The sequence below is a fragment of the Trachurus japonicus genome, chromosome 9 (genome assembly GCF_045865225.1).
Source record: "Trachurus japonicus isolate A0001 chromosome 9, Traja_1.0".
Lineage (NCBI taxonomy): Eukaryota > Metazoa > Chordata > Actinopteri > Carangiformes > Carangidae > Trachurus > Trachurus japonicus.
The window spans coordinates 20,533,711-20,559,172 of record NC_140915.1 but is presented as its reverse complement, the minus strand read 5'-3'; the positions used below and the strand labels follow the sequence as shown (position 1 = coordinate 20,559,172).

The window sequence follows — 25,462 nt, the reverse complement described above, 5'->3', positions numbered from 1 at the left end:
CAACAAGGAACTGCGATACGGAAATGTTTGTTGTCATCCGTGGATATGTCATCTCGCTGAGTCCACTAGCTGTGGTTATTTTCACACATGGCAGGAAAGATCCAGCAGCTAAGTGAGTCTGTAGTGATCCGCAGCCTCAGACGCTTCAGGGACAGATATTTCCCAAACACTGGTGGAGTTGTCAAGGATGACTTGAAGTATGTCGAAGACACCGGAGAAGAAGAGTCACAGCCGGGATTTCTGGACAGCCTACCGGTGAGACAGTCGCGATTCATTTGTAGGAGGGTTTCTTTTAACTTAACTACCATAGTAGCTAACTGTTTTGCGGTCATTTTAACATCCACGTAGGCTACACCTAATTCATCAAGTTCAGAATTACTAAACAATTGCGCAATCTCGACTTCATACAGCTAGTAACACTGGCAGAAGAATCTCAGAACGTCAGGTGATCAGAGATCAGTGAGCCAAGTTGTGATGACATACAGTAGGCTACTTTCCATCAAGCAGTGTGTTTAGTAAGAGAGTGTGTTGTCAGTTGCAACACTTTGCATTTCTCTCAGAAACTCTTGAGACGAGACCAATTAAACTGACTTACATCTGTCTTCTGATTATCCATTTGAATATGATATGACATATCATTCACAATATTCATTGGAATGGAAGGATTCAGATGTTATCTGATCTCAACCCCTGGAGACAGTTGCAACCATAGACGGTTGCAACACAGATTACGGATGGTTGCAGCATATTAAAAAATAAATTTCAATAGTAACTTTTTCAGTAACCACGAATTAATAAGGATTGCTCATTTAATTTGAGTTCAAAATAGACAAAACATAATTATTTTATTGATGAACAGAACAGGAAAATATATGATGGGTTGTCTTATTTTATGTAGGCTATTTAAATTGGCAGTTCTGGATTTTGTTAGTTAATTTGTTTAGTCCACAAAACAACGATTCAGTTTTGATTAATTTAATTTTGATTAACAGGTTAAGGCCATATGACAAAAATACAGTTAATGAAAAAGCATAATCCAAAACAACCTTTTTCATTGAGTGTTTCAGACGATGTTGAAAGTCTCTTCTGGTTTCTTGGTGACTGGAGGGTCTAACTGAGACTAGTGGGTATAAACATGTTTAGAAATAAGACTTCCTGCAACCATCCCTTGTTGCAGCCATTCCCACTCACCCCTACTTTTCAAACTTTTCAAAATATTGTACTTCATTACTCTTATCTGATGGCTTGCTGTGATATCACACAAAACATAATTGTATTCTAATAGATTTGCTGGTATTGAGTGTCCACTGTTTTCTATCGGTCTCCATGACATAAACATTAATCTCGATATGTCTGTTTTTTGCTCAGACAAGGCAATACATCAGCCCTTAAACTTCTCATGGGTACACAATCAATAAAACACAATCATTTATACACCATACTGCCCTGCAGGTGGACCTACAGTTTGTGATCATGACCCTTCTGTCTCCTGCGGATATCTGCCACCTGGGGGCCACCAGTCGCTACTGGAGGGGCATGGTTAGAGATCCATTACTGTGGAGATATTTCCTGCTGAGGGACATGCCCTCCTGGTCCTCTATTGATCATGTGAGCATGCCCCAACTGGAGTTGTTGGACATACCACTGATCAGTGAAGATGAGAGCCTGGATGATAGACAAGAAGGGGAGAATACAGGGACAGAACTGAAATTTGACTACATGTCAGAGTGGGTATCTCTTTCTTTTTTCATGAACCAGGATCAGTTGGTAAGTATTGGTTGGACATGAAGTTCTTCTAACCGCTGTCTTCATCTGAGCAGATACCTGAAAGGCTGCCCATCCTGTAGACAACAGTGGCTTCCTTCACGGCCAGCGTATGAGGTTGTGACCTCATTTCTTCAGTCCCTTGTGCCGTCCTCCTCAGAACCACGTTATGCCATGTTTGGCCCTGGCATGGAGCACCTGGATGTCTCTTTGGTCACAAGGCTCATGCATGCCCCAGATGTGCTTCCTGTGTCGGGCACTCCACACAGACAGATAAATGGTGAGTAACTTTGATGTTTAGTGCTGATGATGAATATTGACAAAACTACCCCAAAATTAATCATGAAATGCTGGCCCAATATTTAGAAGAGGCTGTCACTCAATCACAATCCATCATTAATATTGTGTACATAGCCTATAAGACTATAAATTAAAACAAATACTGTTTTAATGAAAATATTGCCTCAATCTGGGGACAAAGTATTAAAAGCACATTATCCTTCTTGTTGTAGGGTTAATTTCATACCATTAGGTGGCAGTAGTGGCCCTCTAACCAGTTACTATCAGCAGAGAACACTGTAACACAGTATAACAAATTACTAATGAACACTCTCATCCTAGGAATTGGCTCAGGGATCAGTTACATGTTCAACAACCAGCACAAATTTAATATCCTGACTCTGTACTCCACCAACAGGTAAAGCTGTTGCATTTCAAGTTACCACATAAATCGCTTTTTCTGCTTAATTTTGAGGATATTTCACAGTCGTAAACTTTTTCTTTCTGCAGGGCAGAGAGGGAAAGAGCCAGAGTGGAACAGCAGAGCATTAGTAATAAACTTTTTACATGTGAAGGAACAGATGACTCAGGCTGCCCAATCTACAGCCCTGCACCCCAGGTGCAGCAGGTGTGCCAAGTGGTGGATGGTTTCATCTTTGTGGCCAATGCAGAGCCCGGGAAAGGTGAGATGAGACCATTTATACTATAAGCTTCTTCGCCTGCCACTTTGGTTGCTGAATGATCAAGACAGGACATTTGCATGAACAAATTTGTTGTAGATGGAGGGATGTCTGAGGTGGCTCAGATCCGGGCTGTGCTGAATCCAGCTGGGGGGTCCACATCCAGGCCTCTTCTGGTGCTGTCCTGTGTCTCCAGAGAAGAAGCAGTCAGGACCACCGGCCACCGGCTTCGTACTCCATGTGTTGACATGGCAAAGAGACTCAGATTAACCCAAATAGCTAACCCCTGGATGGTAATCGATTGATATTTGATCAACAATAATATTAATGATCAACCTTCCATGTCAGTTTGTGCCAGATTTTCAAGCTGCGTTTGTGTTTCTCAGGTGCAGGATACAGTGGCAGACTCCCTGTCAGGTCTTCTGGATGGCATTTCCTGGTTGCTGAAATGTTCTGGCGTCAAACTCTATGGTAACTAGTTCCCCGATTCCTGCTGCTGCCGGACAAATCAGAACTACAGACCTCATTGCTGCTTCATCCCGTCTTTATGTACACAGAATGTCTCACGGCGAGAGTGCTGCCTGTGAAATCTAATGAATTGGATGATTTGCTAACTATTATTCATGTGGGAGACCTAATAAAGACTATGATCTTATTTACAGAGTAAGGTGTATTTAAATGAATTACAGCAAGACAGAAAGTTATACAAGCAAGGATGTTGACAATATTTTTTGCCCTGCTCATTTGAAGAAAGACTAACATTAAGGTTGTTGTGTACATAGACAAACAAGTTCGGGTGCAGAGGTAGACAACTAAGATTTAAAAAAGAAATCACTAAATCCACATGCTGTATGTAAAAAAAGTTGCTGACTAATCCACTGAATCAGTTAGTGCTGCTGCCCTAAAACAGGTAGACACTGAACATTTTGGACATATGACATTTTTATTTAAGGGTCATAATGTCAGTACATGAAAAAAAGACTTGTGTTAAAAATAGTTTTGGAATTTAGAGGGTTTCTTTTGCCAAAAATGTTGGTGGTCCATTTTCTTCTGAACTGAGATGTTTATAGTCAAGAGTCTGTGCCAACAACCTCCTTGCAAAGAGTCAGCCTGATGTAACTTTCAGACAAAACCCACGGCTGTCTCATCAATGATTTGCACTCTCATACTGCAGATGTGACATTTAGAGCTGAACTGTAATGCAAGAAATTAAGATGATGTATTTTGTTTTGCAATGAAGAAATTGTGTACACAATTTATGTATTTTCAGTTAATATTTTTGTTGTAACTTTAAGTGTTTACACATGTTATTCTGGTTTTATTTGTTGCACAATTACTTTGTTGTATACAATACTTTTCATATTTACAGAGTTTTATAATAGCATCCAATGGTGGTTCACTCTTTTATTATCTTACAGTGCTGATAACACTGTTAAATAATTGTTGAATAACCAGTACATTACTGCTAAACAAATGCAATGACAAATGAATTATTTGTACGGAGTAAAGTTTTTCTAACTGCGTATTCTTTCCACACATATACACAACGCAAAAATATGTGAGCGGTGGAAGCTATACTCATCCAACTAATGTGCCACACTCTTGCCCTGTGGTTGCTTTCTTCTGAGGTCACCACTGGCATGTAAAGTTGAATTCACATCTGCATGTCACCAAGTAACAGTTATTAAGTGCTGGGTTATTACTAACATGTTTTCCAAATAGGAAAAATCTGGCAATCCAAGAGTATATTAAATTATGTCTAAAGAAAAAAATACGACCCAAGCCAAATCATAAAATGTAATACCGCAAAAAGACATAACTCTCTTCTCCAAGGAGCCAGGTATTAAATGACTTTTTGACTCGTGAATGAAAAGATTCCATGACCACAGAGATATGAAATGTTAGGAATTATCTTTGAAATAATCACAGAAGTGCCTCAGATTTCCACAGCATAAAGGTTTTTTATGCAACACTACCTCCTGCACACAATTCACATGCACTGTTCTGAAAGAAAAGTACTGAGAATCTGCCTCTTAATAGCATCAGCACATGAGGCTTGTCATGTCATTTGGCAGCATATCAAAATGGGGGTACATGCCCTCATTCAGACACTCTTGGTTAGCAATTGCAAGTCCACTTTTTAAAAACAAATTGCAGTGTTATAGCAACACTTATATCATCACGCCCTTAATATTTGTGTTTGTCCACTGAAAATGACCAATTGCTGCATAGTCAGCGTCTCTGCTAGTTGTGTTCACATGCCAAAAGGGCATGTGAACACACATGCATGATGACAAGATAATGTGCTTCACTGGTGCCTTTTTGTTCTAGTCCCCTAGGTAACCACAAATCATTGGCAAAATGCCCCCCACAGCCTTCCCATCAGTAGGTTCCTTGGCCTCAACAATCATTTTCATAGGCACAGATTTAGAATCGGACCATAATTGGTGCAATTTAGGTGCATTAAGCTGAGCTGAATACTGGTGAAGTAGAGATTCATTCTTTTTTTTTTTTCTCAATCCGCAGTAAGATTTTAAGGAAAATGATGGTTGCCACTGTATGTGTGTATGTCTGTGTGTGTTTCTGCATGAGACAGGGACAGGCCAATTTAACATCTCGCCATATCTATGTGTTCTCTGGAAACAGGATGTCTGTCTCTTCAGTCCTCACTCTAATTGTGTGTGTGTGTGTGTGTGTGTGTGTGTGTGTGTGTGTGTGTGTGTGTGTGTGTGTGTGTGTGTGTGTGTGTGTGTGTCAGTGCTCATATATGTGCATACATACTCGTGCTCACACAATTGGTTCAACACTCAAGGTGGACCACATATAAGCCATGGGAACCTGTTTCTAGGGCAGGTATGCAGGGAATAACTTTAACTAATCCTGTGTTATTACTTTATGATCCTGATGGAGCCGATGAAGGAAGAGACCTACCACTGAACTAAGACTGGCCACTGGCAAAAGGGATGAATGTGTAAAATGGTTACAGTCTCAGTGAATGAAAAAGTGAATGAGCTGTGATCAATAGATTAACTACTTTAATGTGATTGCAAACTAATGAAAAGAAACTGCACCAGAATTAATGACATTACTGTGTGGGATGTGTTGGATCCACTGCTGGAACTTGCTGAGATTGAATATTTTCATGGTCTGTTTATTTAGACAGCAGACTGTGAACCATTAGCACACGTCTCCACATAACAGTGCATTGCTGGGGTTTGGTGGGGGAGACTCCTGGGACATGTTTTGGATGGGCGAATGAGTACCAGACGTCCAGCTGCCTCTTGTCTTCCACAACCAAAAGGGGCCTCTGGGATATAATATGATGTCACAAGGAAGAAGCCCCAATTTACTGACCCAAGTTTCCAGGAGCAAGACATCTGCAACAGTTGAGACATATAATGAAGTTGATTGAGACATCAGGATGCTATCTTTTGAGTAAACTACTCATGGGAAAAAGGGCAGTATTCTGTGACAAAAGGCCTTTACGGACATTGAAAAGTCAAGTCAAATTCAGTGATGAAATGTATTAATGTAGCTTCAGATCTCACAGTGGTTCTGTGATTTAGGTTTGATGTAATGCCATGGGAGAGAGACGTGTGCCTGTGGTGCAACAGACTTTTAATAAACTTCTTTATACAGCCAGAGGCAATAGAACAAAAAATAATCTCTGTATTGCACAGACAGTCTGTTTACTTATGCAACATGAGGAATGTTTTGGCAGAGGTATTTCCTATATATTCCCAGAGGCCATCCCCACTAAATGAAACTGAAGTTTGTCTTGCTGTTGGGCCTGTACAATGTCTCATTTTATGGCCTTGTTTGAATTGGTTTACATGCTACTATTCATTCAGTGTCTGTAAATAAGTCAAATATTGAGTATGGAGACCCATACACCCATATGATGACTAACATTTTCACATAAATTTAATTAAAATCTGCTTTCCGTACATATTGAAATAGTTGAAAATAGTGTTTGTGTGCATTCCCATGAATACTTAGTGGGGTGGACACTCTAAAAGCAATAATTGTACCTTATATATCCATAACTCCACAATGACTATTCCCGTTGCCTTGCTTCTAATAAGCCTCTGTGGAAAATGTATATGCACTCTCCAAGGCTGACGCTTGTGGCGGTGCATAACATTGAATTTCATTCTATGTCAGTCAGTTAATGTATTAAAAATCAAGCTGTTTCAAGCAAAGGTTAGAATTGGATTAGAATAAATAAAGTAGACACGACATGAGAGAACCTAAAAGGACACAGTGATGACTATTAATCTAATGAAGATTTATTGCCATGTCAATAAGTGTTTGACTTGAATGAATGAAGATGACACTAAGCACCGTGCAAACAGGTAAATACAGTTATCACGCCAACCAGCTCTGTCTCACCATCCTTTTCAGACCTCCTCTTTTTACATCACCCTCTCCATCTCCCGCTGTTCCTCTTTATCACCTTTGTCCCATCCTACCCTTTTCACTCTCTCCTCCTTTCATTAGAGTTAAGTCCCTGATTTGTATTCCGCGATAACAGCCGAGATTAAAGTAGGCATTGAAAAAAAAACATCATTTGCATGATGCATTCACTGATTAGGCTAAGCGTCCCTCTTAATTGTGTTGTTTTGCACATGGTGGGGCTCTCATGCTGATACTCTGTGGATCTTGTTCATCCCATGCAATCTCACCAGTTCACTTCAATTTCCTCCCTACCTCACTGCATCCGTCGCTACGTAACCCCTGCTGTCATATATATGGCAGGTTAGGGGCTCGTAATACTGGATTAGGGTTCAGAACTGTTAGTGGTGAATTATTTGTGAATCACTTTGAGCCTATCAACAGCTCCATAATAAAGAAGATACAGAACCAGGAGCACCGTGATGTATCCTTACTTTTGCTGCTACTGCTGCTGTTGTTGTTGTTATTTCTGTGTGTGTGTGTGTGTGTGTGTGTGTGTGTGTGTGTGTGTGTGTGTGTGTGTGTGTGTGTGTGTGTGTGTCCCTTGTAGCCATTGCTTCTCTTTTATCCTAATCCAATAGGCAGCAGGGTGCTGACACAGTTGTGAATGGCCACACTTTCAATCTGATCCAGTACTAAATGCATTACAGGTGACTTGAAAGGGATGACACAAAGGGCACTCTTTCATTATGTGGAAAATAAAAATAGACAGACAAACACAAATAGATCTATTGAAAGGCATGCTATTGCAGGAAATTACCTGCAGGTGTGGCATACTCTAGTTGCCTGAAACAACAATGATCAGTTCGGTGGCTCAGAAGCTGAAAAACTAAACAGTGATGTAAAACAACCATAATATATGGCATTTTGTGGTGTGAAATCTCTGTCTTTCTTTTATTTTTCATCAAACAAAAACTAACAAGATCATTTTTGAAAATTGATAGATGATTGATCAACTGAACAATAATTGAGTAGCAATGTTAATGTTGCTGTGAGACATGTTCCTCAATTACATTACATTTGAGCACTGTAGACTGTATTTCCTTAACTGGTCCTCCAACCTCCCTGTTATAAATACTTATTCACATGAACTCTGTTGCCCCACTAGTAAGCTTTTAAAAATGTATTTCAGTTTGACAAATGTTTTCTAAAACTTTGGTGCTAACTGTTTTGACGAAGGTATAGGGATCATAAAAATGTTTATACATTTGACTACATTTTAAAGATTTAGATTTTCTGAGGTCTAAAAACAACAACATTGTTCTTTTTCATGTATCATTAAACCCCTGCTTCATTTGTCCAAAATTAACTGGGAACATTAAAGCAGAAGTAAGTGATATATTTGTGTTAATATAAGTCTTAAATAGTTATATCTTCCGACAGCAATCACTTACATAGAGTGTTTGGACTGAAACACGGGTCTGTCAGTCCCTCTGCTCTGCTCTGAGCCGAAGAGAAAACATTTATCGTATCCTACAGTTTTTATCCAATGAGGAGAGAGAACGGCATGCAGGGCTGTGTGTGCAGCCAAGGGACGCCGTGAATGTGGTGACGTAGCGACGAGGACTGTTATGGTGCGTTCAAGGAAACTCGTATTTTTCCGACCGTGAAGTGGTACCAGTTCGATCTGGTACGAGTTCACCGGTCGGAAGTTACGAGTGGCCGTTATAGTGACTTTCACCGGTAAAACAGGTCGGAAAAACACGAGTGGGTTGCCTGAAACGCTACAAAGTCGTAAGTTGTGACTTGAAGCTGTAATTTACGATTTCAAAAGCCTGCCTGGAACGCAGCATTAGCGAAAACGACCGGACCACTTACTTCTGCTTTAACATGTACTGGTTACTACTGTAATGATCGTCACTCCCCAAAGATCCAACTCAGGGTAAACTGCCGGGCTTATGGCTCGGAGGAAACCCAGTTGAAGCCTTTACAGTGGCATCGGTCTGTGGGCTAGAATTGTTCTGCTGTCACATTCAATACACCATAAGTCCCCATGATGACCCAGGGCACACAAACACAGGAATGAGTATTCCATAACAAAGGAACTAATTCAATGGACGCCCCCACTCTCATCCAATCAGAGCTCTCTGCCTCATAACTGACCAATGCATGGTCAAGGGTCATTTAATACATCCCATTTGTTTGTCCACATTATTCTTGCTGGTAATTAATGCACCAAGTGTCTCAAGTCCAGTGAAAGGGAACCCTCCGATGGTAACTCCAGTATTGCATTTTGCTTTTGTTTAATACTGAAATAATGTAAGTAAGTGCATGCTGACCACACACTAAATTCAGGTTGTATATGACAGTATTAGTACATGAGAACAGCTTTGGTGTCTCATCCAGTGTTTTTATGTGCACTTCAAGCTGGAGGACCTGGAAAAGCTAGGCCATAATTTGTGGATCTTGTAAACAGAAAGAGGACAGGGATATAAAAATACAAGGACGCCTATGCTTGGTGCAGACAGGCCAATTCCATTTCTGCCCCCTGATGTCACAAATTATGTCAACTAAGAAATGGTGCATTGGCAGGAAGAAAACAAGAGGCAGGAATACAGACACCCAGTCCACCTCTGTGCACCTATAACCTGTTTGTCTTTCTGCCTTTGTTGAACTGTTGGTGCTTCTCATCTGTTCCAGTTCACATTTGTTTGCATTACCCACTTACACCATTAGGCTGACAGGAATATAACTGTGACAAAATAAAAGTTAAGTTTAAGTTTAAGGTCAAGTAAGTTTGGGTAGGAGCACAGCTCTGCAGATTTATTTTGTGCTGCTTCAGTTTTTATTACTGCAAATGGTTTTGTTTACACTGATGGATGTTTGCCTTGGGAAGTTCATTGATTGGAGGTTAAATATCGAAAAGAAAAGAATCACAAGGTCCACGCCGGCAGATGGAAGAGGCCTACATGCATGCGCAAAAGAAAACCTTCAGCCCAACAGCAACAGCTGGGTGCATGGGCGTGTTTTTTTCTCTCACGTGTCGGGGCGGGTCGTCCATACCATTGATGTCTTTTGGGTTGGGGGTTGAGGTCCTATGTCCATTGACAGCTAAAAATCTGAGCGAGCCTCTTGTGGCGTCACTTTTCCAGTGGACCCTGCACGTGACATAGGGGCTATAGTTTTCAGTACAGCCATTCACAAAAGGGGGGTATGCATTTCTCAATGAATGCCATTTGTATAGGAACAGGCTAAACTTGCAGTGTCGCGCCATTTCCAATGTGTTTTTAGGCTAAACATTGTTATTATCATATGCAAGTTAACAGAGTGGCCTATATGGGGACTACTTTATTGTTGTCTGACGCAACCACATATTCAAAGAAGCTCGACCCAATCTAATAATAATGAAGACGATGATGATAATAGAGTCTTTAAAAAATAACGGAAATTACCCACAAATGGTGTGATTTAGTATTTCACAACCCAACCAAGTTTATTTTTATTTTTATTTTAAGGCTGGTGTCTTTGATATGATACAATGAAATGTATCTATTTATTATTTGTAATGCTTATTCGCCACTTAATATAAGTAGCACATCAAACAGAAACCGTGACAGTGGTGGTGGGTTTTATTTTGGACGTATGGCCCGGCAGGCTCTCTCTCTCTCTCTGGCTGTCCCCTGTGTGCTTATCGTGGAGTGGAGTGAAGTGGATTGCTGGCGGATGAGGGCGCTTCACCGCCATGTGAAACACACACTTCGCTGTGTCTCAGCGTCTCGGCGTGTGCAGCCAGCCCTGAAAGTAGGCTAGATGATGAACTGAACAGCAGATAAGGCCTTAAAACACAAATCGTCAATAGGGAATCCGCCTCCCACCCAATCTAATGCTCGGGTGATGTGAAAATCCCGATCGGAGAGACCTTTACTCGGGACGCCCAGGCTGAGGTGAAGAAGCAGCAGGAGTTTTCGTGCCTGTCGGTGCTCACGCTGGCCATCAGATGACCAACTTCTGAAAAGTCGATCTGCCCTGTCTTTGCAGTTTTTAACATCTCGAGACTTCTTAAGATAGGTAAGTGCGTTTATGTTTTTTTAAGCGTTGAATGTATATTTTTGTGCTCGTTCCTCAAAAACTCCGTTTTACGCAGCTTACGCACGGCGTTTGAAACTTTGGTCAAATTGCTTCATTTTTTAATGCATCAGGCTATTGCAAAAAAAAAAAGAAAGAAAGAAAAGAAAATGGGACCAGTCACAAACTTTGACTCGCTTTCTGCTTGACACCGTTCACGGGAGCCCCCCTGCACATTAAAATCTCAGGAACTTGCGGTTGTCTACAAGTTCTGCCGCAGTTTGATGTTGTGGAGCAGTTGGGCAAGACCGGGGATGGGATGAAGTGACAGCCATGGTTGATTTTGGCGGATGTAGCCTTTCTCCTTGCAAGTTACCCCCTCCTCCTCCCCTGTTCCCATAATGACAGCAGAGTTTTATTTGGTCTTTTTAAAACAACATAATGACAGCACAAATATGAAAGCCAAAGGGAGAAATATTTGCTCTGAAGAGATCTTTTGCTGGGTCTGTTTACAGAACACCTCGCTTTTTTAAATGATAAAACATCTGTCTGAGCCTAGAATCTAATGAGAAATATTCTGTATGGTTGCTTATGTTGACATGTAGCCTACTAGATGTTCTGGGTGTTGTGATCAATTAAATGCTGCAGTTAAAATGTGTCAATCAGAAGGTGCCTGGAGGAGCTTGTGGTGTTGCCTTCTTTAATAACTGTCAACAGTCAGGAAATTTGTAGTTTGCAGTGGTGTGAAAGAGGAATAAAACAGCTTAGTTTTAGGAAGAAATTGTGTTGGGATTCTTAAAGGATTTGTTGAATTGTTTTCACTCTGCAAGACTTATTCATGACACCCTATTAGCACCAAAGACTGGCTGTAAGAGAAGTGTGCACCCCCACCCCCTATCCCAACCCTCCTCTCTGTTTTTCTCTCTCTGTGTTGCATTCATTACCTGCTTGAGCATTTAGCACTTTTCTGTGCTTTCACATTTCTGTTTTCTTCTCAGCTTGTTTGCTCTTCATCAGTTATTGGCTGACTGTTGCACTGACTGCAGGACACCTTTCCTGTTCTGTTGTTTAAATTAGGAAGCACACACCACTCTGTGATTAGATACAATGAGCAGACTTAGCTACAGAGGACCTTGCCTTTTTTTTTTAAGGCAGTTTGACCCATTCAGGCTTTATGTCAAAATTCTTTTTACGTAAATGGTTTCTTTTGCCTTGCAGCAGGGTAATTACTTTCGTTAGAGGTGGTTTTATTGCTCTGTTGGGTCTCATATATTTAGCTGTGATTTGATTATTAACTTAACAACAATGCTCTCTCTGCGCAGTCTTCCTCTGTAATGGCTCCAGGTCATTACCACACAGCTGTTTAAAAATGCAGCCTGTTTATTACATCCAACTGGATTGTGTTAGTTTAGAGGCCAAGTCATTAAAAAAAAAATACCCATCAGACATCTCCCACACTGTTTGACATGTGATATTGTGCAAATCTCCACCGTGTTCTTTTCTTTAAAATGGCATCTTCTGATAATATTGACCTGAATATATTGCCTAGCTAAACACATAAGGGATTTATTGTTGGAGTACTGGTTCACTGGGCACTAATGCAGAGAGAAACTACATTGAGGCAGCCATTATAGCGTCCATCAGCTAACAGTAGGCTACAAGGTGTTTTAATAGATGAGGCGAGGAGACGTCAGCTCTAGCAGTTTCTGTCTCTGTTTGCCACACACCCACATACAACGTTAAGCACTGTTATGTTCTATACCCTTTGACGACTCAGTATCACTCTGGAAACCATTAGACTTTTTACACACATCCATTTGCACTTAGTCTTCAGTGATGCGCACGTCTGTCAGGATGTGCTCGTGTGTGACACAGGGAGAAAATAGCAGGATTTAGAGCAAATTAGCAGGTAGGCTACATACTGAGTCCTTCAAAACACAAGATTGTTATGTTCTTTTCAAGAGGAAAGAACTTCACAGCCTTTTACACTGAGTGTTTCCCATTCAAAAGGCAGTAAATCAATAAAACCCCAAAATACAGGTAAGTTCACTTGTGACTTTGATTATTGTCACCAAAAACAACAGGTGAAGAAGTCAGATTTTTGGGGTAAAATACTTGACAACCACGCGTGGCGCAGTGGTTAAGGCGGCCGCCCCATGTAGAGGCTACAGTCCTCAACGCAGGCGTAGGCGTCCCCGGTTCGAATCCCGAGTCGGGCAGACCATTCCTGGATGTTATTCCTGTCTGTCTCAATGTGTGCTATCAAATAAAGGCAAAAAAAAACAGCCCAAAAAAGCCCCCCCCCCCCAAAAAAAAGATACACAGACACACGTGCACACGCCACACACCCACATGCGCACACAGACACAGACGTGGGGTGGAATGCAGCAAACCAGACATTTTCCACAAAGATCGATTTTCAGTTCTGTCCAAGTGCACACCTCCCCTGCCTCCTCTGTATTCAGTCTTGTTTGTACTTTTTTTGTCCTGCTTGTTCTCGTTCTAATGCACACATGATTTACATACATGGGCACGGGCATATGCTCACACACCCGCTTGCTTTCTCTGTCTTGCCTCCACACGCACAGATCTGTAGCAGGGTTTGCAGATGTGTGTCCTGATCTGCTTCCAGCAGAGGCTCTTCTCATGCCAGTATGCTGACTCTGAGTTTTCCACTCCCTCTTATGAAATAAGAGTAAGAGACATTAGAACCATCCAGTAGCCAGATTTGAATGCCTGAGAACACACACAGATACACACACGCACACACGCACGCACACACACACACACACACACACACACACACACACACACACACACACACAGACACACATATATGATATATACACTTACTGTGAACCTAGGTTAATTAATGCATCAGGTTGTTGCAGTTTTTGGGCCCCAACTCCAGTCTATAAGAGTTTCTGGAAATGCAAATGTTGGCTCTTGTCACCACTGTCTGGTTCAACATGCAGGCTCATGTTGAGGCCCGTGGTGTATTTACTCAAATTTTGTTTATTTTAAAGAAAGAGGTTAGCAGTGAAAAGAAGGGTCGAGGGCAGAAAATCTATTTGCATGATTGTGTAATTATTGAGAGACTCAGCAGTGGACCTTGGACTGTTTTGTGTATGTGTGCTCATCATGATTAATTGACAACATGATTAATTTGAATTAAAATATAATAATTTTCTCTGTAACATTTGTGAAAATATCCTGTGTCTGTGAAATGGTCAGCTTCCCCTCGCTGAGGCAGAGTGAATAAAGAGGTATGTTTGAAGGACTGTGGTTTTTTTTTTTTAAGTATTTAAAATTTGCATTGGGTTCAAATGTCACAGTTTTCACAACCTGACTAGTTACATTAGAGGAAAGTTGTGTAATGTAAGAAAACACAATGGCCCTCTTTTAAGAACATGTTATATTTTGGGGAATTCATTCCTTTAGTGCTTACACCCCTGCAGGCTAACATTAGTATATCAACTAAAAGCATTTCGTCTTTGTGGTATTCCACATATTAAAAATGCCTTGTGGTGTCATAAATTCATTCTTTATATGGACATTATCCCGTGATTGTAGTTGATTGCCGTTGGTTATAGGCAAAAGACCATGCATAGTTTGGGATTTCGTTTTGTAGCTTTGGTTAGTAATTCAGTGACTGGCTCCAAGGTAATTAACAAGTTCATAATACATTGATTCACATATTTATTTAATTCTTCTTTAGCCCTCAATAAGCCCAACGAGATAAGCAGTAAGCACTTTGAGCTTGGAACAGCATTGCATTTGACAGCGACTAAAGGCAATGATCACTTGATCATTGCCTTTAGTCGCATGGATTTGTATAGCCTCTGAAACTAATTGTCTGAAATTTAGATGTGCAAGTTGAATCAAAAGAATGTCTCAGTGTAAAAGCACTTTGCCTATTGATAAAGCTGAACGGATTAGGTTCCAAACTTTTGAAAAAGAAGTTTGAGGTGCAGACAGTTCTACCTTTTTCCTCCACATCTGTCACCAAAAGTATTATAGCTCCTAAAAAATAGTCTTTAACATGCCATTCTAGGCAGACATTTAATCTTTGCCTATGGTTACCTTTAAGTGTGATGCCAACAGAAGATGTAATAAAATCAAGTTTGAGGCATGTTGGATTGTCTGATGAATTTTGGTGCAAACAAAGAAATACTGTTATACAAACATACCTGCATATGGAGAGAGCTACATGTCACTGACTTGCATCGACGATCACAAAGGCAACAAAACTTGGTAGAAATTTTGGGCGAAGCACATGCACGACCAATGTTAGTCCTCTGCCTTAAAGCAGAAGTAAGCGATCCGGTCGTTTTGGCTAACTTCTTGTCAGCCGATGGATTAGCAGTCCCCGCCCTCGTCCCTATGTCACCACATTCACGCGCATCCCTTGGCTGCACACACAGAGAGGACCGCCCCTTTATGCCGTTCTCTCTCCTCATTGGATAAAGGTTGTAGGATACAAGGAAAGTTTTCTCCTCGGCTTACAGCAGAGTAGAGTGACTGACAGACCCGTGTTTCGGACCAGACACTCTATATGAGTGATTCCCGTCGGATAACTATTCAAGACTTATATTAACACAAATATTCTCTGCTTTAATGAATGTGTGTACATTCCTGTTTCACATGAGTGTCTCACACAGATTGACTGGCAACTCTTTGAGGGTTGTCAGTGTTTAGAGGGTCCATCCCAGCATGGGGTCATTATCCTATTTAAGGGCGACCTGTTTTTTTTTTTTTTTTCCTGTTCTTTTATGTTTGTGCGTGGATGTACAGTATGTATTTGTATAATCGTGGTAATGAGTGTATGGTGTAGCGTATCCATATCTGCTTTTCACTTAAGTAAATAACCATGTGTGTAAGAAACAAATTTACCTTGCAGCTCAATATGAAAAAGAAAAAAAAACTTGCATACAGATTTGTAAATGCTGGAGTTTTCTTAAGAATAATATCCATGTTTTTATACCAGATGTCTTTTCTCATACAGGACATAAACAAAACACAGACCCCTTTGTAAAATACTGCTCCATAACACTTAGTGGCCATAAATATAACAGGCCACTTTCAAATCCATTAATCATTCATAAACCATTTTTTATTAATCTCAACATAATTATATATTTGCATGTTTGGGCATTTTAATATTATAATAGATAATCATTTAGAAATGCTCTGTCTCTTGAGTTTGTTCATTTTAAAGGACTGAAAATCTCTAGTAATGGAACATTTGAAAATCTACACCATCTCCTTAAGTAGCCTACTGTGACACACATTGGGCAACAGTATGCTTATTTTGTTATCACCTGACACAATTGGTGACATGCAAATACTAATAGGTGTTGAAGGTGATGTCACAGTAACTTAATGTGTCATCGCAAAACATGCTGCATTTAGGTGACACTCTTTGGTAGTGGGAAAAGAGGCACCTGGTGCCATAGGTGAGTCAAGTCGAGTTGAGTTGTTACTTGTGCTTAAACACTGAAAATCCCAGTTTGTTATCCGTCTTTTCACACCATGGACCTTTTTGTCCTGCACCATTGCCCAAAAACAAATCAATATCAGACTAAGAAAGTCAAGTCAAGTCAGGCTGCCCTAAATCGAATGTTTTTATTGCACCAACCCTCTCCCACTATTTTCATAATGAATTCAAGAGCAACAAGCGATATCATTTCAGATATGACTTAATAAGAATTTCCCAACTGGATAGATTTTGCAAAACAGAGACTTTATTTACTTACATAGTTACTTCATTATTGTTTCTTCATAAGTTTGAAGAAAGAACCCCCCAGTTTGAGAACCGCTGCCCGTGCAAATTAGTGAAATCAACACATTCTGTCTGCTCTCTCTTGGTGGAATCTCAAACTAAACTTGAGCTTGCAACATAGCTCTGCTTGTGTGTTTGTGTGTGTGTGAATAGTTTCCTTCTGCAGATATAGAAGGGACTCTAACACAGACATGATGTGACCTCTGGCCCCCTAACCTTTCTTTTTCTTTGGCTTCACCCTTGCACAACCTTACCATCTGGTCTTAACCTCTTCCTCCCTCACTTGTCAGCTCCTTTGGAACAAACACACATGATTAATAGGATTTAAGGAAACATGGGAGAAGCATGGTGCTGGCAGTGGGGTGCTAGGGCTAGATCTCTGTGCATGTTTGGTGGTGTGTGTGTTGTGTGCATGTGCAATGCGCTCATGTTGCATCTGTGTGAGTGTGAAGTGAATGTGTGTGTGTGTGTGTTGTAGGGTAGAGGTAGTGGAGGGACGGTTGACCACAGAGGCCTTAAATGTTTACCAAGGGACCCCAGGCGGCCTGAGCTGAGCCTCCCTCTTTTCTCATTGGCTTAGGCAGCCTTCCCGCGAGTCGCAGAGCCTGTAATTGGCCGTGAGCAGGAGAGGAATGGGGGGAAAAACGTGCATTAGTTGGAGATGAAGCACCAGTTTTGCCAAGGCTTTCACAGACTCTTTCACATGAGAGGGAAAGGGGGGGACTAATGTTGGGATTAACATGAGGCCGCATGTTGGAATAGAGGGGCAGTTTGGCTCCCTGTTTTATGTGTGTTTTTTTGGGTTTCTCCACTTGTGGTAAAAGCAATGAATTTAAATACTCCCAGCACTACAAAGGAAACTGGTTGGAAAGTGCTTATCAAGTGTTGTTAAGTTTACCATAAAAGTGGTGCTGAAATATTAGATGTTTTCAACGATAATTTTTTAATAAAAGATGACGCGAGAGAGAGGCAGAGAAGGTCTGAGAGAATCTGAAGGCGGATTTGGGCAAGAAGTCAAATGCAGGAAATGAGCAGTAATTGATAATAAAATAACCTTTTGAATGAGGTCTTAGTGAGTCACAGGGAAGACACACAAATTCACGTACACACACGAGCATTCATATTGATGGTAATTTTGGTCAGTCACTTAGCTTCTCACTGTTTCACAAACTGTAAGTAACTTGAATGAAGTTGGATTTTTTACTTGCTTCGTATAATGTTTTGGTTCATTGTATCTTTTGCTCTACTATAGCTTTATATAGATTTGCGGTAAGGCCACTCCAGAGTAAATGGGTAGCTGGCAATCTTACTGTAATAAGGTGCCAATGTTTGATATAAGCTGTCACACGAGCACTCGTGAACTTTCTTGCCAGGAAGTCTTGCAGGGCTGCATCCAAACTTGTTGCTCTTGAAAATGTGCCTGAGGCGGCTACACTGTTGCTCAGTTGTTGTCACTCTATATAAGTAAATATACTGTGAAATGACATTTTGACTCTATTGTTTCTAGGCCAAAACTCCCTCCCCCAACTACAAGAATCTGATGTGCATGTGTAGCACACTGTAGATCTATGGTTTTAAATCATCTGTCTAAAGGCCACACCAAAAACTGGGGGAAAATACTGGCAGCGTTGCCCTCAATAACATAGCCTCCACGTTCGGGGTTGTTGGCTGCCCAGCAAAGTTGCGGAGACACAGCTGTAAATAGCCAAGGGTGCGGACAGAAAGTTTGGCCTATATTTAGAGGTTGGACTTGACTGGTAGAACTTGTCCGCCAACACCAGCTTATTGACCGGGCAGAGTTTGTCAGTGTTTTTTAACATCATCAGCCATATGGTGTGAAAAAGATCTAATTTCAGCCGTAGGTAGACGATCTGGGTGAGGGAGGCAGTCACCACAGTTCTGTGTTAAAGGTTTTGTTGGGAAATTCATGTCTAATTTTTTCTTCTTTTTTTTTTAGAGGCGGGGGTTAGGCCCAGGGGGAATATGACTGCGTTGGTCTGTGGTTCACATTTTTGCCAAGAAGTCCTTTGTCTTTCAAGGTTATCCTGTAATTTTACTAACCCATGTAATGATGTGATGACACCGTCAGCCCTACCGCGCTGCTAATGTGAAATTGTTTTGGTATTTGAAAAGGTGATGGCTGCTGTAACAGTGAACACTGAGATAATTACCACTCGATTCTACACCTCCCCTCAGCTCTATGGGGAATGTCCATATACCATATTGTTTTGGTTTTACTGCTAGCACTAATCCAAGGATAGTCAAATACATACTGTATGCAACTTCCATTAACAATGGAACAATGGAAGATTATCGAGGTGAAAGAGCCATATGTCTCTCAGGAGCTGGTGGAGACCAACAACAGAGCTCAAAGGAGAGTATTAAACTGTCTCCTGGCGTGTGTATGATAACAGGGAAGCCATTTCAACTTTAATGTTAATTAAGTGCCATTGTATTCACAGCTCCAAAATGCTCAAAAGTAATGCATGTTGAATATTGCCACATGCTGATTCTGGGCAGTGGGTATAGTGTGACTGTTTTCCTATGTTTCACATTGCTTTTCTTTTTGAGCTGAAGGTTTGATTGTATTGAATTACAAAATAGTTTTAAAGTTTTCAACACTTCTGAGAAATGTAATGCCACTTTCTTTTGTTTAGAGTGAAAAACACCACAAAGACAAAGAACACCTTTACACTGAAAAACATCTTTCATACAACTTTCAACTGCCGCAGCAGCAACCTGGGACGATGATTGCTTATTCCCTGTCTCGCGTTGGGTTTCACATACACCAGCTGTAAATAAATGGCAGCCACAGTTTGTGCTCAAATGGCAGAGAGAAAGAAAGAGAGAAAAAGAGAGTGGGAGTCTGGGAGTGAGGGAAGGAGGGTTTTTTTTCACATGGGCATGTCATCATGGCGTCCAGCTGATAATTATAATCACAGTGTCTCTGTCCCTCTCCCACTCTGCCCTCTGTCTCTGTCCTCAGCATCATGGCCATCTCATCGCCCTCCACCAGTCTCCTACTCCTCCTAATTTCCTCCCTGGATTGGCTGTCCACTCCGGGTTCAGCATTTCTCACGGACAGGGCCAGAATGACATCATCAGGTGAGTTACCTGTATTTCTTTTGTTATTGTTGTTTAACTGTTTAAGAAAGCGAAATAGATTGATACGAAACAAATCATCTTTCGGACAGTATTAATCTTTCCACATGCACCTCATTAAACATTAACAAATGTCATTCAGGTTTTGCACACAACATTCTGTTGACACTTGTTATCATGTCTTATGTCAGACATCAGTTGCAGAATGCTGTGTTTGCTTAGATACATGTGAAAAGGGTTCACTGTTGAGCAAATGCCGCACTTTCCTGGTTTGGCTAGTCAAACAGGCTAGGGATCAATAGAGCCAGGGTAAATATATGGTCTGGACTTCTCTGTCAAAGTCCAGGCAGGACGTTGCAGGATGTTCAGTCAGTAATCCAGCTGTCACTGAACCAGTTGAAATAATTGGGTGAAAGAATGCTGTGGCTGAGGAAACAAGCCAAACTTAAATTCTAAAATGGTGTACCTTTTTAAAATCCCTCAAGCAACAGGAGGTTCATTTTAAATTCAATTATGACGCCCTTTTCCGTGTCATTTCCACCATTGGAATATGAAGATATGAAGCTGAGGGTGAGGATGAGGATGTTGATGATGATGATGATGATGATGATGATGAATTGGCATCTTCTTCTAATGGTCAAAAGTGCACACCACTGCAACCTTTGTTTATTTAAAGTTCACCTGTGCAATATGATTTGGCCAAGATATTGCAACTTCCAGGAATGGATCAATTCTGTTGTTGACTTTGTCAAACTCTAGGAAAAAACAGTGTTGCTGGTGTTTTATTTTTAGGCATCTTTTTACTGAGTTGAAAATTGTTTATTTTGCTCAAATTAATTCTTAGATGGATGAGAATGATCAGGATTACTGGCTGATAACATTGAATTTGCACTTATACGCATTCCTTTGGGTCACTGCCTGGATCACATAACATAAAGTCATTTGTAATGTAGTGCTATTTATAAATCAACTAGATGCTCAAACTGTTTTTGATATTGCTCTTTCTGTCTTTGAATATTTTGGCAGGGCACTGTCTTGCTGGTATATTCTTAGGCACATCTGCTCATTGCCATTAGCAAGTGAGCCAGACACCGTTAAACAGAGACCTGAGAGACCTCCAAACCATCTCTGGGCTGCCCGTCAGGCAGCCACAGCACCTGTTGCTAGGACGGGAAGCATGTATGTTACCTGGTGAAACACTGTTGGAAATTTAGCTGTGTAATATGGGCTTTGTATGAGGCCCTATTCATGTGGATTCACTGGGCACCTGCTCATTACTCATAAATGATTTCCCAGTGTCTTCCATTTGCAGTGGTGCCAACTCTTTATACCTTACTGATTATCTTTTTAGAAGTGGGACACATCTATTTTAAATGATTATAGAAAAGCTGTGACTCATTAATGCCAATGGGATTTTTTTGTCATCATTATGTCGGAATGTTGACTGATGAATATCATTACTCAGATCTGTTTTTCAAGGTTTCAAATGCTTTAGTTTTGGGAAAAATAAACCCAGTGGGCCAATGTGGCACAGAGGTTCAAGAACACTGGTTCAAATAGCATGTGCTTGGAACATATTGTTCAGTCTGCTCTGGCATTTTTAGTGTGGACATACATTTTGTAAAGTTTTGGCCATTTCAAGCTAATTTTTATTTTTTTCTGCCAGGGCTGGTTGCAAATTTTGCTTGTTAATCAGCCCTTTCACAGTTTGAGTATGAGTGGTCTTGGCTAAAGGCAATGTTGGCATTCCAATCAGAAAATGAGATTGGTAATTCTGAGTGTTTGGTCAAAGAAGACAAGAAACAAGCTTGTACTAAGTGATTTTGTGAAATCTAGATGACCCACTAGTTATACGTATAAAACAGGGGTAGCCAATAATACATTAGTTAGTCTTGTTAATATAATTGATAGTATCACATAACACCTGATTTCAGCAACAGTGTTAAAAAGATAGGTGTGTGTGCACTCTGTAAATTGGCAAAACCACAGAGTTTTGAGCTCTGTGTCTCTGCCCTCAGGCATTCTGCCTTTGACTTTGTAATGTGCTCACAAACGGTAGCTAATGTCTTTATCTCTGAGGGTTCACATTGGCTTTCTGATAAGCTCCCAGACAAACCACTGATAACGTGTTGAGGTTGAACTATCAAACATTCTGACTGGTCCACCTTCAGACGTCAAAAATGGTCTTGCGCGAGCTCTGTGGTAACGTTGCCCTGGTCTTCCTCAACAACCGTTGAAACATCTGTAAACACAAAGCAAGCGCACACTGATAGCATGAGCAAACACACGCAGCCTGTACCTTTCTCAAGTTTAACACTGTGCAATCTCTGATCCTGACACCTGTTTTCTCCACCAAAGCACTCTACATCTGACCTTTTACCCACGCCTCCTTCCTCAGATGTATCCAGTGTGTTGAAGAACCCTCAAACGTGCTTTTGGGATTGTTTAAAACCATTTTGTTGTTGCTCTTAAGAACCTTCCCGGAATTCTGCGGGTTATACCCTTTCTGCCACATTTTTATGTCTGTTGTCAGTCAAGCCACACAACAAGCCAAGAGTAGACTTTTGGAGATACTCCTATATATTTAAAGGCTTACCAGAGTAATTATAGCCAGTAGTAGCCATTTGTCTTGATCACACACGCACACATACACTTGCTTTTTCTTCGCCTTCCCTGAGTGTCTGTGTGTGCCTCAGGAGGACTCGCTCCTCAGGCCCATAGATTGATCCTGTTGTGTGAGGCTGTGTTCCTGGCCACAGAGGTGGTAACCAGTGGTAACCGTGCAGAGGTTTGGTCTGCCTGGCTTGTACACACAATCTACTGTTACATCTGCTTGGCTTGGGTGTGTTTGCTCTGAGCAGCAAAATTGAGACCTTGTGTGGGATATGCTGTCAGAAGTTAAGCATAAGTTGGGTGAGGGAAATACATAGGCCTTTTGTTAGATGGTGGGAGAGAGAAATAAACGGTCTGTAATGAAGGACAGATGTAAAGATGCACACCCAGCCGTAGTATATAGTATGTATTTAGTTTTGAAAAAAATGAATGAAAGGTAAAAGAAAGAAAATTAGCAAAAGTGAAAGTGGAACTTTCTTGCATAAGAAAATCAAAATTACTTAAATTTTCAATTAAGTCACATTTTTTCTGTGGGTGAAATAATAGGAGAAATATTTACCTAATATTAATATTATACCTTAACTAAGCTTGGTGTCTGACCTGCAGTGCAGCAGCATGTTCTTTCTCACACACCAGCACCTGATTGTGACTGAGACGCTTGTCTCCAATTTTTCCAACTTGATAAACTCATTATGTTCTTTCAACATTCTGAAAATTAGCGCTGATCAATTATCGTAACGTAGGGAGATGCAATCAATCAGTCGGCTACTGAGCTGCCTCTTGTTTTCAGTGTAATTAGTAGATTATGATTTCAACAGTGACCTCACAATTTTAATGTGCAGCTTTTGATGTGTGATGCTTACCTCTGTTTTATATCATTTAAAAAAGTGTAAAAACACTTTGCCACTCAAGAATACAAATTGAGTACATATGAGAAAATAAAGCTGTGGAAATTAAATTAAATCAAATTAATTCGTTTTTTCTCTTGCAAAATAACAAAAAGTACAGAACAGTCAATGCAGGATCTATAAGCTCTACCAGCAAGTAGTGCCACTAAAATCTTATACCCATGTCATAGTAGCAGATATTTTCTGAGGATGTACCAAACATACGTATATAGGGAAAATAGAATAAAAAAACTAATACTGAGCCCTGTGGTAGTGGTGGTACCACTATAGGCCTGGTCCTTGAATGCCAACAGCACCAGAGGATTGGGTAAAATCTAAAACAATCATAACAGTGAATACAAAGAGATTCAGAGGACCAGATATTGTTTTTAAATGAGTCTTTGGAGTTATTTTCAGTCATGTCTGAAAAGTTGATCTCACACTTCACTGTAAGGCCACACAGTCAGCAGCTGAATTCAACATGTAGCTTTGTCCCATGTGAAAATATCTGACACCCTACTGAAGTGTGGATGGCAGGGTAGTGGAATAAGCTTTGATAAAAAAAAAAAAAAAAAAGCCAGGCTACAAAAGGTGAGGAGAGAAAATGTGTGCTCACAGGATGTGCTGGTGTCAATGCTACAAGCCAGACAACCCCAGCTCATCTATATTTACTCTCACTTGGACATAATATGACATAACGACAGCAATACCCTGGTCTGCAATGGCATTAGAGGAGATTAACATCATTAGTTCCAGCTAAAAGATTGCTGGGACCGGAGTAAGCTGACTGGGTCACTGCGTTGTTAAACACACCAGACCATGAACACGGATGGGAATGAGAATCAGATGGAGCGAGAACTTGTCATCCTGTGGGTCCACACTCTAATAGGGAAGCAGAGCCATAGGTCCTGTTGTGTAACTGCGAGGAAAGGCAGGACATATTCAAGGAATGGGACAATGGCACTTTGATACTCTTTGTCGGTTTTTGTTTTGAAGGTGGAAGTTCAGAGTGTGTGCATTTGCTCCTATTTGTGAAACTGCGTGTGAGCGTTGGCTGTTATTTATATCACCTGTTTACATTCTCTTGTTTGTATCTTGTTGCAGTCTCTCAGCTTTCTCCCTCTCTCTTCTGGCCCAGTGCTCGGGCTTTCTGGCTCTCTCAAATGCCACATGGCCTCCTGACTCAACCTCCACTATCAAGCTCAATTTGAACCTCTTTATTTATTTTCTATACTCTCAAAATTTAAATGAAGTAAAAAATATGTCACAATTTGGGAAATGAATTAAATTCCTGGTTGAATTTTCCAGATTCTACAATTTTCTTTCATCTCGTCTGCTCAGTCTTGTCTCTTCCTCATAAAACCCAGACACATTCCCTGAGAAAGACAAACGAAGCTGTCTGCTGCGTGCACATTAACGCCTCTGCTCGGGTGTGGGGTGGGAAATTGCTTGTGTGTGCGCCTCGTGCGTGTATATCAGGAGGGGGTGTGGTGCCGTGCAGGGATATAATGTAGAACTTGGCATGTGCACATTCACAGGCACTTTTACTCACACAGTGTCTGCGTGTGCTGCCAATATCTCCATCTGGTTAACAGAAACACACACATACGTACACACATTGACTGATGGTGATGCAGGAAAGGAAGTGATGTGGATCATCTGGCTTGGATGCTGCAGTGGCAGTCAGGAGTCAGTCATGCTGAACAGCAGCACCGAGTTTATCTGGAGTTTACTTAACTCTTCTAAAGCAGTGCCTTCCTACTCTAGAGATTTAAAGAGAGTGAATCTTGTATGGGTTACACTGAGACTGGTAACAGCAATTTGGCTTTTGAGTGTCACATAATTGTGTTTACACGGTCACTCAAGAGCAGATACGAGCTATATGCATGAAAAGA

General features: G+C 40.9%; 2 protein-coding genes across 2 annotated transcripts in view; both read left to right on the top strand.

Annotated features, from left to right (window-relative positions):
- The first annotated feature begins 9 nt into the window (after nucleotides 1-9).
- fbxo4 (F-box protein 4) lies at nucleotides 10-4,222 on the top strand. The gene is made up of 7 exons (XM_085786490.1): nucleotides 10-255; nucleotides 1,453-1,727; nucleotides 1,821-2,044; nucleotides 2,386-2,461; nucleotides 2,554-2,726; nucleotides 2,823-3,016; nucleotides 3,110-4,222. Exons 1-7 carry the CDS (start codon nucleotides 88-90, stop codon nucleotides 3,200-3,202), a joined length of 1,203 nt encoding a protein of 400 aa, XP_085642616.1. The 5' UTR covers nucleotides 10-87; the 3' UTR covers nucleotides 3,203-4,222.
- A 6,562-nt stretch (nucleotides 4,223-10,784) lies between these two features.
- Nucleotides 10,785-25,462, top strand: part of ghra (growth hormone receptor a) — a 30,452-nt gene continuing 15,774 nt past the window's right edge. The window contains exons 1-2 of the mRNA XM_085786488.1: nucleotides 10,785-11,186; nucleotides 19,952-20,070. Coding sequence (XP_085642614.1) covers nucleotides 19,956-20,070 — 115 coding nt within the window. The 5' untranslated portion in view covers nucleotides 10,785-11,186; nucleotides 19,952-19,955. The remainder of the gene's footprint in view (nucleotides 11,187-19,951; nucleotides 20,071-25,462) is intronic.

Bases quoted from the DNA above. Each gene is read 5' to 3' on its own strand.
- fbxo4 (XM_085786490.1), top strand. From the start codon at position 88: ATGGCAGGAAAGATCCAGCAGCTAAGTGAGTCTGTAGTGATCCGCAGC. The intron at 1,728-1,820 runs GTGGGTATCTCT...TCATCTGAGCAG, and splicing joins AAATTTGACTACATGTCAGA to ATACCTGAAAGGCTGCCCAT. The intron at 2,045-2,385 runs GTGAGTAACTTT...CTCTCATCCTAG, and splicing joins TCCACACAGACAGATAAATG to GAATTGGCTCAGGGATCAGT.